This window comes from Oryctolagus cuniculus, chromosome 19 (assembly GCF_964237555.1).
Source record: "Oryctolagus cuniculus chromosome 19, mOryCun1.1, whole genome shotgun sequence".
Classification (NCBI taxonomy): domain Eukaryota; kingdom Metazoa; phylum Chordata; class Mammalia; order Lagomorpha; family Leporidae; genus Oryctolagus; species Oryctolagus cuniculus.
The window spans coordinates 33,044,292-33,058,123 of NC_091450.1; the positions used below are offsets into that span (position 1 = coordinate 33,044,292).

The window sequence follows — 13,832 nt, forward strand, 5'->3', positions numbered from 1 at the left end:
CGCGCCGGGGGCGGGGCGGGCGCCGCGGCGGGCGGCTGCGAGGAGCGGCCGGTGACGGCGGCGGCGGCTGCGGCGGCCGGTGGCGGCGGGCGACCATGGCGGAGGCGGAGGCCGGTGGCGACGACGCCCGGTGCGTGCGGCTGAGCGCCGAGCGGGCCCAGGCGCTGCTCGCCGACGTGGACACGCTGCTGTTCGACTGCGACGGCGTTCTGTGGCGCGGCGAGACGGCCGTGCCCGGCGCGCCCGAGGCCCTGCAGGCGCTGCGGGCCCACGGCAAGCGCCTGGGCTTCATCACCAACAACAGCAGCAAGACCCGCGCGGCCTACGCCGAGAAGCTGCGGCGCCTGGGCTTCGGCGGCCCGGCGGGGCCCGGCGCCGGCCTGGAGGTCTTCGGCACGGCCTACTGCACCGCGCTCTACCTGCGCCAGCGCCTGGCGGGCGCGCCGGCCCCCAAAGCCTACGTGCTGGGCAGCCCGGCCCTGGCCGCCGAGCTGGAGGCCGTGGGCGTCGCCAGCGTGGGCGTGGGGCCCGAGCCGCTGCAGGGCGACGGCCCCGCCGACTGGCTGTCCGCGCCGCTGGAGCCCGGCGTGCGCGCCGTGGTGGTGGGCTTCGACCCGCACTTCAGCTACATGAAGCTCACCAAGGCCGTGCGCTACCTGCAGCAGCCCGGCTGCTTGCTCGTGGGCACCAACATGGACAACCGGCTGCCGCTGGAGAACGGTCTCTTCATCGCGGGTCCGTGCGCCCCGGGGGCGGGAGGCGGCGGGGCGGGCGGCGACCCCCGCGCCCACCGCCCCACCCCCGCTCTGACCCGGGGCGCGCCCGTCCGCTCCGTCTTTGTCCCGCAGGTACCGGCTGCCTGGTCCGAGCCGTGGAGATGGCCGCGCAGCGCCAGGCCGACGTCATAGGGAAGCCCAGCCGCTTCATCTTCGACTGCGTGTCCGAGGAGTACGGCATCAACCCGGAGCGCACCGTCATGGTGGGCGACCGCCTGGACACCGACATCCTGCTGGGCGCCACGTGCGGCCTGAAGACCATCCTCACCCTCACGGGCGTCTCCACGCTGGGGGATGTGAAGCGGAATCAGGAAAGTGACTGCGTGTCTAAGAAGAAGATGGTCCCCGACTTCTACGTGGACAGCATAGCCGACCTCTTGCCCGCCCTTCAAGGTTAAAGGCTGAGTGTCACTCGTCTGCAGAATTAAAAAAAAAAAAAAAAAAAAAGCAGAAATGGACGTCAGTTAGCAGATGAGCAGGTGGGGCTCCGCTCCAGCTCGCGGGCGGCTCCGAACCTGGCAGGTGGGCGTCCGGCCGGCAGGCTTGTCTTCCGAGAGCCGCGTGAAGCTTGGCGGGCGTTGCGGGGCCGGGGCTTCTGCAGGCTCAGGTCAGCTCCGCGTTTTACGGAAAACGTCATTCAGGGATGAAGACCCCCGTGGAGGACCGCGGGAGGAGGGGCTGGTGGCCGTGACTGTCCAGACTGAACCAGCTGTGCACCTGCAGGGGGCGGGGGGTGGGAGGGGCGGCCCTCGCGCCCCGCTGCCTTTGTGAAAACCACTTGGATGTCACAGGTGTCTGTTCCGCTGCAGCTCCCCACACCCAGCCCTCGGCTGCCCGAGTGGTGGACCTGTAGACCCTGCTGAGCCCCGTGGCCGAGGGTGTGGACGCCTCGGGCTGAACCCTGAGCTGTCCCGCCGGGAGCTTGTGCGGAGCTAAAGCTTTTTTTTTTTTTTTTTTTTAACTTTGGAACAAGTTTGTCTTGTGTTGGAATCGAGTCTGAAGTGTGTTGATCAATAGCTGTGCTCTGCCCCTTAGGGAAGCGCCCACCGAAGAAGTCTCCGTGGCTAAAGGCGTGCGCTGGCCAAGGAATGCCTGTCACCCAGGGTGCCCTCTCCCCCACTCCTCCCATTCCCTGGGGTGGGGGTGAGCAGAGTGGCGGGGCAGGCACGGGCAGAGGCCAGGAAGCCGTTCCTTGTGGTCAGCTCCTTCCCGGTGCCTCGCCCTGCGCCCAGCGGCTTCCACGGCCACAGGTCACTACGTTCCTTCGCTTGTCCGCCAAGTTCTCAGAGCAGTAACGGGCGTCCAGAGCCGCGCTCCTGGTCTCCTGGCCGGGTGCGTGCCTGCGAGGTCAGTGGTGCCGACGCTGGCTCTGCGAGGTCAGCTCAGGGTGGGACTGGACATTGAGCAGGCCTGTCGGGGCGCCTCACCCACACCTTCCTCTTCTGCCGGGGGTGGCCTGGGAGCCACGCGGCCCCACCGCGCTGTGTGACGCCAAATGCACATTAAACTCTCCAGCCACACTGCCTCGGGTGTTCCTTCCAGGCTGGGGGGAGGGGGCGCTAAAAGTGGAAGGCCCTGCAGGTTCCAGCCCCAGAGCTGGAATGCTGACCACGGCAGCTCCGTGTCCTGAGCGTCCTGCAGGGGAGCAGGTGCTGAAGGGTCAGGGAAAGCGAGACGGAGCCCAGCGCGGCCAAGGGCCAGGGGGGAGCTGCGCGGACACTGGCCGCGCGTCACAGCCGAGTCGTGGCTGCAGGCCAGGGGCCAGGACGTCGGGGGAGGCAGAGCTAAGCAAGCTGTACAGGCAGGACACCAAGGCCAACCTAATCTTCCCAGGGCACACAGGAGGGTCCGGCAGGCTGCCCATCCACGTCCTGTGTGGCTTTGTGTGCCCTGCGGGGTCCCCGTCAGCCCGTCCTGTTAGCTGAGGCTGCACAGTTCCAAACTAGTCATAGTTCAGCATATTTTTTTAAGCATTTATTTGAAAGGAGACAGATCTTCCATCTGTTGCTTCACTCCCCAAGTGGTCACGATGGCCAGGGCTGGACCAGGCGGTTCCAAGAGCTTCATTTGGGCCTCCAGGCAGGTGGCAGGGGCCAACCCCCTTGGGTCATCTTCCAGTGCTTTCCCAGGCCACCAGCAGGGAGCTGGATGGGAAGTGGGGCAGCCACGTGGGATGCCAGCATCCCAGGTGGAGGCCCCACCCGCCTCGGCGGAGCTCCCCTTGTGCCAGGCCCAGAGCCCAGCTGAGTCTAGATGGGACCAGGGCCCAGAGACCTCACATCCACCCAGCAGAGGCGTCCTGGCCAGGCCGGGCTGCGCCCCAGGTCCACGAGTGCACTGCTGCTTGGGCACTCGGCCCTCCCGGGCCAGGTGTCGAGAGAGCAGGGGCCGTCTTGGCTCCGGCCTGGACATCAGATATGGAGCTCGGGAGGAGGCGCTGGGGTCATGAGGGGAGGGGTACGCTCCCTGAGGTTTCTCTGGCGACTCCTCCAAGGGGCTGCAGACAATCGGCCATTGTCAGCGAGGCTGTGGCATGGAGCAAGGGAGCGGGCCTGCCGGGGTGAGCTGCTCCCACCACCCCCGGGGCCTGCCGCGCCCCAGCCCCTGCCTTCCCGAGCAAACCGCGCCCTGGTCTCTAATGCCAGCGTGCCTCCAGGTGAAGACTGTGCCCCAGCACCGGGGCTGGAGGGCTGCGGGCCTGCTGCTGTTGCTGGCCCTGGCCACCGTGGGAGCTGTGGCCGGGGGGCTCCTGGGCTTTGCCCACACTTCACCAGAGGTGAGCCCGCCCGGGACCAGGGTGGGGACGGCGGGAGGGCGAGCGCGGGCCTTGGAGCACGCAGCCAGAGGACCCGCTGGCTGGGAGGAGGCACCCAGGGGACACCGGGGGCCCGTCGGGGCTGCCCCCGGCTGCCCAGTCAACTCCAGCTTCCCCCCAGCCACTGCAGCAGGTGCTCCGCCTGACCCTCCCGAGCCCCCTGCCCAGGGCCAACCAAACCACCCTGGCAGACGCAGCCCGGAACGCAGCCACCATCGTGGTGACGCCCCCGCAGAGCAACAGGAGCTGGGCCGTGCTGTTCGACGGGCAGAGTGTGAGTGGGCGGGGAGGGGTCGTGCCAGGTGCTGGGGGCGCCCCACCTCACCCACCTGCTTCCCCAGGGTTGCGTGTGTTACCGCCCCTCGGAGCACGGGGCCTGCTTCCTCCGCCTGATGGAGGCTCGAGACCGGGAGACCCTGCAGCTGCTGCTGAACACGTCGGTGAGCAGCCCCCGACCCGTCCCGGCGACAAAGGGTCCTGTGTGCGGGCCTTTGCACCCAGCCCCCAGGTGCCCAGGGACGGCAGAAGCTCCGGTTTCAGAGAACAGAAAGCTCTGTCTTCCCCCTCGCGGGGCTGCTGACAAGAGCTGGGGGCGGGGCCTGGGCAGCTGGCCGCACCCCGACCCCTGGCCCACCAGAGCCTTCTCTGCAGGCCCAGGGGTCTTGCAGCCCCGGCCAGGATACCCACCGCAGCCAGGAGCTGCTGGCCGTGCTCGGGAGCCGTGCAGTGGACCCCGCCCAGGTCGGGGCTGCGGTGCAGCGCCTCTGTGCAGAGACCCCCATCTACTGGGCCCGGCGGGCAGAGGGTGAGTCGGCACGCGCTGTGCGAGGAGGGGCCGTGGCAGGGCCGGCCGGGCCCTCGGGACTCACGAGCCCCTCCCCCCAGGGCCCCAGAGGCAGCGGCTGATCTACCTTTGCATGGACATCTGCTTCCCAAGCCACATCTGCGTGTCCGTCTGCTTTTATTATCTCCCGGACTAAGCCCCTGGCCTGGCCAGCCCGGCCCCCGCCCCACGGGCCGCCGGCACCTCCCACCACGGAGGCCGCCTGGAATGCACCAATAAAGCTCCCACCTGGCAGTGCGGCCACTCTCCTCTGTGGCCTCGGGGCTTGAAAGGGGGCCTGGAGCGGGAGGGCGGGGAGGACTGGCTTGGGGGTGCGCACCAGCCCCCCGAGCCACCGGGCCCAGCTGTGAGGTGCAGCCTGCCTCAGGGGCCGCGGCGGAGAGCTGAGCGCCTCGGAGCAGCCTGGCAGCACCGAGCCACTGGGGGGTCCAGCCGGCCTGGGTGGGCAGAGGCGAGCCTGCGTGGTCTGCCACACAGCCGGCGGCCGTCCCCAGGAGGCACAGGCTAGCCCAGCACGCTGTCATTGAAGGCCAAGCAGACCACAGCTTTCTGGTGGCCGCCGTACTCTCTCTTAATCTCTCCAGTCTCCACACACCAGAGCCGGGCCAGGTTGTCAGAGGAAGCTGCGGGGAGGCAGGGGGGAGGCTCAGGCACAGCCCCAGCCTGGCCAGCCCGGCCCGAGGCAGGCCCGGCGGGGCGGGCGGCCAGCTCACCGGTGACGATGTACTGCGAGTCCCCGGAGAAGGCGCAGCCCCACATCCAGCCGCGGGACGACTCCCCGGGGTTGCCGCTCTTGATGCTGAGCTCCGTCATCAGGGAGAAGTTGGACGTCCTCCAGATCTTGCAGGTCTGGTCAGCCGAGCAGGTGGCCAGGAGCCTGGAGGGCAGGAGGCGCACGGGGCGTGTCACCCGGCCGCCCTTCCCGCCCGGGCCCCCTGCCATGCACCAGGTGGGCCCGACGGCCCGCAGCCCGCAGGCGGCACGCACGTGGAGTCGGGGCTGAAGCGGCACTGCAGGGCGTAGCGCGTGTGCGCTGGGATCTTGGTCTTGGGGATGAGCTGGGTCACCTCGTCACCGATGCCCCCCGTCAGGTTCCACACGTAGCAGTTTCCCTAGGGAAGTCACAGGAAGCAGAATGAAGCGCACCCTGGAGGCTGAGCCCGGAGCCAGGACCCACCCTGGGGGCCAGCTGCGCACGGGGACCTCGGCCGGGGGTGCGGGTGAGCGGGAGGCCACCCTGGGGACCGTCCGCACACGGGGACCTCGGCCGGGGGTGCGGGTGAGCGGGAGGCCACCCTGGGGGCCATCTGCGCACGGGGACCTCGGCCGGGGGTGCGGGTGAGCTTGAGGCCACCCTGGGGGCCGTCCGCGCACGGGGACCTCGGCCGGGGGTGTGGGTGAACGGGAGGCCACCCTGGGGGCCGTCCATGCACGGGGACCTCGGCCGGGGGTGCGGGTGAACGGGAGGCCACCCTGGGGGCTGTCCGCGCACGGGGACCTCGGCCGGGGGTGCGGGTGAACGGGAGGCCACCCTGGGGGCTGTCCGCGCACGGGGACCTCGGCCGGGGTTGTGGGTGAGTGGGAGGCTCACACGCAACCTCCTTAAGGATGCCACTGGCCTGCAGGCAGGAGGCCAGGAGGAGGGAGGTCTGGGGACACAGGGCTGGGGTCTCCACGAAGCAAAGGGAGCAGAGGAGGCCGGCGAGCCCAGCAGGGCCAGGGCCTTGCTCCTGGCGCCCACGGGGGTGGCTGGGGAGCCAGCGGCTCTCGGGGAAGTGGCCAGACTTGGGCGGTCCTGGGCTGTGGCGGCTGAGTGGGCGGCAGGGCCCGGGACGGGGAGCTGGGCTGCCCCAGCCGCCACCCGCAGCGGACTCACGGTGCTGTTGACGGCGGCCATGTAGCTGGCGTCGGGGTCGATGTGGGCAGATGTGATGGAGACCTCGGGCTCGGGGATCAGCTGCTCGTTGTGGTCCGTCTTCAGGTCCCAGATGTGTATAGCGCCGCTCTGGTCGCCCACGATGAGCTCCGCCTGCAGGGAAGGGCAGGGCAGGGCAGGGCAGGTGAGGCCGGGCGGGACCCCTGCCCTGCAGGCCCGGGAGCCCGCCGGCAGCCGCTCCTCACCTGGTTGGGGTGCAGGCACACGCAGTTAATGGGCGCGTTCACCTGGAAGATCCGCTGGCACTGCAGGTTCCGGGACCTGCGGGGTGGGGCGCGCACACGTCAGCCGATGGCCGCGGCCTGAGAGGACTAAAAGGCGCCCCCTAGGGCTGGGGTTGCGGCCAGCGACTGAAGCTCCCCCTGCGGTGCCGGAACACTGCTTCGAGCCCAGGCCGCTCCCTGCCAGTGCCTCTGGGAGACCAGGATGGAGCTCCTGACTCCAGGCGCTGGCCTGCTCAGGCCCAGCTGCAGCCATGTGGGGCGGAGCCAGTGGATGGACGCTGCCTCTCCCCCTCTGTGTCACTGTGCCTTTCAGACACAAAAAGCTAAGAAAACAAAAAGCCGGCCCCTTGGACGCAAGGCAGTGATGCAATCCACCGATTCCGTTTTCCCCACTTCCCCTCAGCTGCACAGAACACCGGCTCGGGCTCTGCGCGCTCTCCGGGCCTCGCCCCTCTCAGGCTGTGCCTGGTCTCCGGGCCTCGCCCCTCTCGGGCTGTGCCTGGTCTCCAGGCCTCGCCCCTCTCGGGCTCTGCACACACTCGGGGCCTCGCCCCCGCCCCGCACCTGAGGTCCCAGATCCGGGCCGTGCAGTCCTCTCCACCCGTGTACATCCAGCGGCCATCCTCGTGGAAGCCCACCGACGCGATGTTCTTGTTGACCCCGTCGTAGCTGATGATGGGGTTGGGGTTATTGGAGTTGAGGTCATACATGCGGATGTGCTGGTACCCTGGGGACGCGAGCAGAACTCGAGTGCGCCTGTGCCCGGGGAGGACCCGCGGGAGTCAGGGTCAGAGGTCAGGGGTCCCAGTACCTGCAGCGGCGATCATGCTGCGGTCGGGCGTGATCTCCAGCGCGTTCACCTGCTGGTTCTGTCAAGGAGGCTGCACAGCTGGCCAGAGCTGCTTTGGGCTTCCCACCCCGCCCGGCCACCCTCTCCCCCTCCGCGGGGATACAGAGTCCTGGTGCTGCACCGTGCGGGTGCAGATCCCGCTGTGGGCCTGCCAGAACCGCACCGTGTGGTCATAGCCGGCGGTGGCCAAGATGACGGGGTCGCTGCCCACCGTGCCTGGGGAGGTGTTCATGGCGGGGCCTGCGCGGGCCCGAGGGCTGAAGGCTGGCGCCAAGGGTCAGAGCATCTGAGGGCACACACGGCAAGCACTCAGGGCATGCCCACGCGTGCTGAGCGGGTGACGGGCCCGCGCGGCGCGTTCCCACCTGGGAGATGGGGACGCGCGCCGCGCTCCCCGCCGCACGAGCACGGCTGGGACGCCATCCCGCCTGGGGCCGGCAGGGGGCAGTCACGCCCAGGGCGTCGCTCTGCCGCAGGGGCGGGCTGCGCGTGCGCAGGGCGGAGGGCGAGCCGGGGTGGGGGGGAGCCGAGCGCTGCGGCTGCGCATGCGTAGCAGGCGGTGTCCGGGTCCGATGGCGGTGGGGGAGCAGTCCGGTCGGACCCCGGCTGCCCCGTGCCCCGTCGGCCGCCGTGGGCCCGTCCTGCCGGCTCCTTCTCCCCAGCCACGCTCTCCCGGCCACCCAGAAGCCGCTTCCCAGGCCTCGCCACGGCCTCCGTACCTTACATGCGGCTCCGCACTCCTCCGTGCTCCAGGACGGCGAGGGGAGTTGGAGCGAATCGATCGAGGCCAAGGCCGAGCGTAGAGTTATCGATGGGCACTTGAGGCGAGACCATGGAGCCCGGTGGCGCGGGGGGGGCGGTGGAGGTGGGTGGGGACGAGACCAAAGTCCTGGGGCGGGGGAGTCCCTTTGAGCGCAGCGGCGCCCGGCGCTCTGAAGGCGGCGCCTGTCCCAGCTTGGGCCCAGGGGACAGTCGCGTCCCCATGCCCTCCGCCGCGCAGGCTGGGACGAGTAGTTTTTCTGTTGGTGAGGCTTGCTTAGGCATGGACGTGTTATTAAACGAGAGTAAAATGTGCCAGGGCATCCGTGGTTCTGCTCGCCTCGTCCTGGCCTTGCAGACCTGTCCAGTCCTCAGCCGAGGAGCCCCCTCCGCCGGCTTCTCCGTCCCTAGCCTCTGCACTGCTGGCTCCATGACACCTGTGTCCGCTCTAGCCTCGGAGCGGGTGTAGACGGATCGCCGTCCCCTCCAGGCTCAGAGCAGGTGTATGTGGCTCCAGTCCCCCCCATCCCCAGGAATCTTCCTTCTTGTACCTTCCCTGCCTCCTTCCTACCCCTAGCCTTTTAAAATCTGTAATTAATTGAAGTTTTTATTAATCAATTAAAGAGAGAGTACTCGCATTCCACAACGGCCTTGGGTGAGCCGAGCTGGAGCTGGGAGCCGAGGACGTGATCGGGATCCCCCACCCGCGGGGTGCTGGGACCTAGGCGGTGGAGCCGTCCCAGGCTGTGCGGCGGCAGGAGGCTGCACCGCGAGCCGCACAAGGCCTGAGACCCCGGCGCTTGGACGCAAGGTGTGAGCTCATCCCTCGGCTCCACGGCCAGGCCAGGGTCCGTCCTGCGCCCTGAGCCTGTGAACACCATACAGCAACCCCAGAACCCTCTGCTGCAGACAGCTCCAGGCGGCCCCGTCACTTCTCAACTCCATCCTGTCTGCCTTGTGTCCCACAGCTCTCAGAATCCCGCCAGGCTCTGCTGTCCCCTGGCTGACCACCCAGATACTTCCCCTCCCCTTCCTGGCTCTGCTCTGCGCTTGGCAGCACTGAGCCCGCAAGTGGGCATCACCTCTGTCCTTGCCCGGGCACCCAATCTCCCCTGGACGGACCAAGCCCCAGCGGCAGGGCTTCCCAAACCCCCCGAACCCCCCCCCCGCCCTGTCTGTCTCTCTCCAGCTCCTCCGAGCCTCCCTGCTGCGCGTTGGCTCTCAGATGCCCCCCAGACGCCAGCCCCTCCCCCAGCCCGGGCGGCCACCCCCCCGCCAGGCCCTGCGTGTCGCAGCTGGGTGGGACCCAGGCCACCTTCACTGCTGGCCTGGCCTCGGCTCTGCCTGGAGCCCACCCCCCACCCCCACAACCTCGCCTGCCACAACACCCGCTTCTGCCCCCTCCTGGTTGCCCCCCACCTTGGAGAGGGTCTTTCAGAAACCCAGGTTTGGGGGCGGGTGCCGTGGTGCTCCTGGAGGTGCTGGCTCCCGCATCAGAGTGCCGCGGTTCCGGCTCCGGCTTCCTGCCAGTGCTCACCTGAGAGGCAGCAGGTGGTGGCCCAAGTCCTGGGGCCCCTGCACCCGCACGGGAGACCCAGAAGCAGCTCCTGGCCCGCTGTCCAGCGATCACAGACATTCGAGAAGTGACCGGTGGGTGGTGTGCTGTGCTCTCCCCATAAATAAGTTTTAAAAATTCAGAAAGACTGTGAAGTGTATTATTTTTTAAATGTGTTCATTTGAAAGGCAGAGTTACCGGGGTAGGGGGTCGGGGGAGATCTTCCATCGCTGGTTCACTCTCCAAATGGCCGTGATGGCTAGGGCAGAGCCAGGCCGAAGCCGGAAGCCAGGAGCTTCATCCAGGTCTCCCCCCAGAGGGGCCGCCTCCTGCGGCTGTCCCAGGAGCAGCAGCAGGGAGCTGAATCGGAAGTGGAGCAGCCAGGAGGTGAAGCAGCGCCCGCGTGGGATGCGGGCATCGCAGGCAGTGGCCTTTGTTTGTCGTTCTTTTTTTTTTTTTTTTTTTTTTTTTTTGACGGGCAGAGTGGACAGTGAGAGAGAGAGAGACAGAGAGAAAGGTCTTCCTTTGCCGTTGGTTCACCCTCCAATGGCCGCCGTGGCCGGCGCACCGTGCTGATCTGAAGGCAGGAGCCAGGTGCTTCTCCTGGTCTCCCATGGGGTGCAGGGCCCAAGCACTTGGGCCATCCTCCACTGCACTCCCGGGCCACAGCAGAGAGCTGGCCTGGAAGGGGGGCAACCGGGACAGAATCTGGCGCCCTGACCGGGACTAGAACCCAGTGTGCCGGCGCCACAAGGTGGAGGATTAGCCTAGTGAGTCGTGGCACCGGTGTTGTTCTGTTTTGTTCGTCTAAAATTTGCGATCTGAGGCTGGTGTTGGGATGCTGTGACCCTGGCTGCAACCCCAGCATCCCACATGGGAACCCAGTCTCCTGGGCCTGGCCCTTCCGGCCCTGTAGCTGCCCGAGGCCCGGGCCAGAGTGCCCACAGTCTCCGATGCTGCCGCCCCTCCTCTGGAAACCCCTGGCGGTGCCTCCTCACCTGCGATGCCCCACACATGCCCACTCCTGGCTCTCAGCACCTGACGCCCCCAGGCGACACCAGCACGCCATCTTCTAGACGTGTCACACAGGTGGAGTGCAACAGGATGTGGCCCTGATTGTGAAACGTGGTGGTGCCATGTTCCTGTGCAGCTGGGCCACATTCCCCTGGCTGAGTGGCCACCGTTGAGTTGCCCGTCCGTCCGCTGATGGACACGTGGGTTGATGTGAATGGTGTGAGTATTCACATGGGAGTATCCCAATGTTTGCGGTTCTCTTGGGCGTTTCTAGGAGTGCAGTGGCGGCTGCAGCTTTGCAAGGAGCCACCAAGCTGTGCCAGGTGTTCTGCCTGCAGTATGCGAGCAGCCACCCCCACGGTGGAGGTGAGAAAACCGGCCCCCGAGCTGCAGGACCCCCTGGAGCAGGTGGCTCCGGGCAGGGCCCGTCCTGCTGCTGGCTCAGCCCCGCCCCGACCTCGCCCCTTGTGGCCCAGGAGGCGGGCTTCACACCAGGCTCAGGGGAGCTTTGGGGAAGAGCGGGGGAGGACATGGCCCCGGAGGCCCAGCGCTGCAGGGGGGTCTGAAGCAGGACGGACGGCCGGGGCCAAGGCGCCGCCAGATGTTGGAGTGGGGAGCATCCCTTTATCTGCGGGGCTCAGCTTGGGGTGTGGGGGCTGAGGGCCAGGGAACACTCTCGGTGGGGGGGTGGCATGGGGGGGCAAGGTCCCCGCCTGGCCCGAGCAGCTCCTGCCAGTCCTGCTGGGCGGGAAGCGGGGGACAGGAGCGCATGGTTGTTGATCCTCTCTGGTGCACCAGGCACCAGCGAAGCGCTGACAGAGGCGGCACCCCCAAGAGTGACAGGAACCACAGGGCAGCTGACACACCCCCACGCTTCCAGCAACCCCTGGGGACACATGTCTCCCTCCTCGAGTAACGGGCAGGTCCTGGGGCTCTGGGGGCTGGGAGGGCAGGCGCACAGCCGGTGGGCAGAGGCAGGGGCTGCGGGCTGGCTGGCAGGACATCCGGGAAGGAGGCCAGCCCAGGCTGCAGTGAAGCGGCGGCCAGCTCCACTCCGGGCGGGGCGGAGCCTGGGCGATTCTGCTAGCTCAGCGGCCCCTCCCCGCTGACTTCCTGGCTGGCTGCCCCAGGCCCACGCCGCTGCATCCACACCCCCAGCCCCCGTGGCTGCCTGCTGCACTGCCCTTACCCCCAGGCTGGGGGACCCCAGGCAGATGCACATCTCTGCACGTGGGCTCCCCAGCGGCATTGGCGCCGGGCTGTGGGCAGAGCTACTGGCCCATCTTCCGGAGGCTGGAAGGTCGCTGGTCGACAGACAGCGAGCGTGTGGGAGCCAGGACTTGCACACCCCCTTGTGGCCTTTTGCTTCAACAGGCCCTGGCCCTCCTCCCTGCACACTTCCCCCTGGGGAGGCCGTGAGCAGGAGCCCACCCGGAGACAATCCGTGTGCCCCTTCCAGGCCACACGCTGTGTACATACCTGGGACCCGGGAAGCCCCGCCCAAACCGCCCCAAGCTTGTCCCAGGCCTGTCGCTCTACAGGTGGGCCCATAGCCGGTGCCCGTCCTAGGCAGAAGGAGGGACTGAGGGGTGCTGGTCCCTGGGCTGTGGACGGCTGCAGGCAGGGGAATCCAGGGATTCTGAATCTGCAGCTGGCCTCTCGGATCCGTGTTTGTCAGGGCAGGAGGCTGCAGCGTACTTGACTTAATGGGTTATTGGCGTGACCTGAAACCGTCAGACATCGAGGTGCACGGCCAGGGTCGCTCACCTGGAGCACTGGGACGCGGCCGTCTCCTTATTCTGGGGGGAAGAGCAAGTCCAGAGGCCAACATGGGCTGAAAGCGCAGACCCTGGGACTCGGGGACCCCAGTGGGGGAGGGTCGCTTAGCTCCTGTGCCTCAGCTTGTCTAGGGTGCCCGGCCCAGCAGGTGCCCAGGAGTGGGTCTCTATATAGAGTCGGGGGATGGGCCCTGGCACATACGGGCCACTCTGGGAGTCCAGCCCATGGCAGAAGACTGAGGCTTGCTCCCCGGGCCTCCAGGGGAACCCCACAGAGTGCTGCCTCCCTGCCCTGCGCTGCGGCCGCCTTGCTGTCAGGGGCCACAGGGCATGGGTTAGGCCTTGCGCTACAGGTGCCACCCTCACCGCATACGCCCAGCAGCCTTGGCCAGCGCGGGTGCTGAGCTAAACGAGGAACTGGAGCCTGAGCTGGGGCCCAGACCCCAACTCTGAGCCTAGAGTGCCGGGATGACAAGGCGGGGGCGGGCCAGCTGGGGGTGGGGGGACGGGGTTAGCCTCTGCCCAGCAGCGCTGTCCAGCGTGGGGGCCAGGAATCCTAACGCTGGAGAGCGGCAGGCCCGGGTAGGGTGCAGAGGGGGCAGGGCTGTGACCCCATTTGTGCTGAGGACGGGCCGCCTGGGCCCCCTCGGTAGTGGACACGGAGGGCTACATCGCACGCGCTGGCAGGGCGAATTCCGCTGCCGGGGGGTCGCCCTGGGGGCCACGCTGTCCCCGATTGCTGAGGACAGCACTCAGAGGCCGCAGATGTACTGGGGGGTGGGGGCGCGTGTTTCCTGACGCCGAATTCATTATTGGGGGATTCCTCTTCACAGTCCCGCCACACCTCCCACGGGGAGGCGCCGGCCAGAAGTGCCCGACAGCCCGGGCGCCCGGGTCCCCGCGCCCGTCCGCGCCCGCCCACTGCCGCGCAGCCCCTCCCTGCTGGGTCCCGCAGCCTCGCCCAGGCGCGGGCTCCGCGGCCGCCGCCGAGTCCGCGCTCCGTGCGGAGCCCCCAGCCAGCCGCCGGCCCCGGCCCCGCGCCCGGCCCGCACGTGAGGAGGGGGCGTGGGGGAAGGGGCCGCCGGAGGGGCGGAGCCAAGGAGCCGGGCGCGCGGCCGGCGCGGGCTGACGGAGGTCAGCGGCCGCCGCGGCGGGACCCAGGCGTCCGGGAGGCGGTGCCCGGTGCCGCGCCCGCCGCCGCCCCCGCCCCCGGCCGCCCCCCGCCCGTGACGCGCTCCCCGCCCCCTTCGCGCCGAGCCCGAGCCCGAGCCCGAGCCCGAG

At 68.5% G+C, this 13,832-nt stretch overlaps 3 protein-coding genes across 5 annotated transcripts; 2 read left to right on the top strand and 1 right to left on the bottom strand.

Moving 5' to 3' along the window:
- On the top strand, positions 1-2,296 carry PGP (phosphoglycolate phosphatase). Its single transcript, XM_051836215.2, has 2 exons — positions 1-735; positions 849-2,296. The coding sequence occupies exons 1-2, from the start codon at positions 96-98 to the stop codon at positions 1,172-1,174; spliced, it is 966 nt and encodes a 321-aa protein (XP_051692175.1). The 5' UTR covers positions 1-95; the 3' UTR covers positions 1,175-2,296.
- A 438-nt stretch (positions 2,297-2,734) lies between these two features.
- Positions 2,735-4,950, top strand: BRICD5 (BRICHOS domain containing 5). 2 transcript variants are annotated; one of them, XM_070064117.1, is made up of 6 exons: positions 3,174-3,336; positions 3,433-3,552; positions 3,713-3,865; positions 3,933-4,031; positions 4,243-4,396; positions 4,477-4,950. In XM_070064117.1, exons 1-6 carry the CDS (start codon positions 3,310-3,312, stop codon positions 4,569-4,571), a joined length of 648 nt encoding a protein of 215 aa, XP_069920218.1. In that variant the 5' UTR covers positions 3,174-3,309; the 3' UTR covers positions 4,572-4,950. The 2 variants fall into 2 exon arrangements, with proteins under 2 accessions (XP_051692182.2, XP_069920218.1); XM_051836222.2 differs by having other exon boundaries at positions 2,735-3,552.
- Positions 4,536-8,294, bottom strand: MLST8 (MTOR associated protein, LST8 homolog). 2 transcript variants are annotated; one of them, XM_008253928.4, is made up of 9 exons: positions 8,165-8,294; positions 7,549-7,731; positions 7,407-7,455; positions 7,160-7,322; positions 6,557-6,632; positions 6,312-6,464; positions 5,423-5,547; positions 5,149-5,312; positions 4,536-5,058 (listed from the first exon to the last, which is right to left on the bottom strand). In XM_008253928.4, exons 2-9 carry the CDS (start codon positions 7,675-7,677, stop codon positions 4,940-4,942), a joined length of 978 nt encoding a protein of 325 aa, XP_008252150.2. In that variant the 5' UTR covers positions 7,678-7,731; positions 8,165-8,294; the 3' UTR covers positions 4,536-4,939. The 2 variants fall into 2 exon arrangements, with proteins under 2 accessions (XP_008252150.2, XP_008252149.2); XM_008253927.4 differs by having other exon boundaries at positions 7,407-7,458.
- Positions 8,295-13,832: the final 5,538 nt, after the last annotated feature.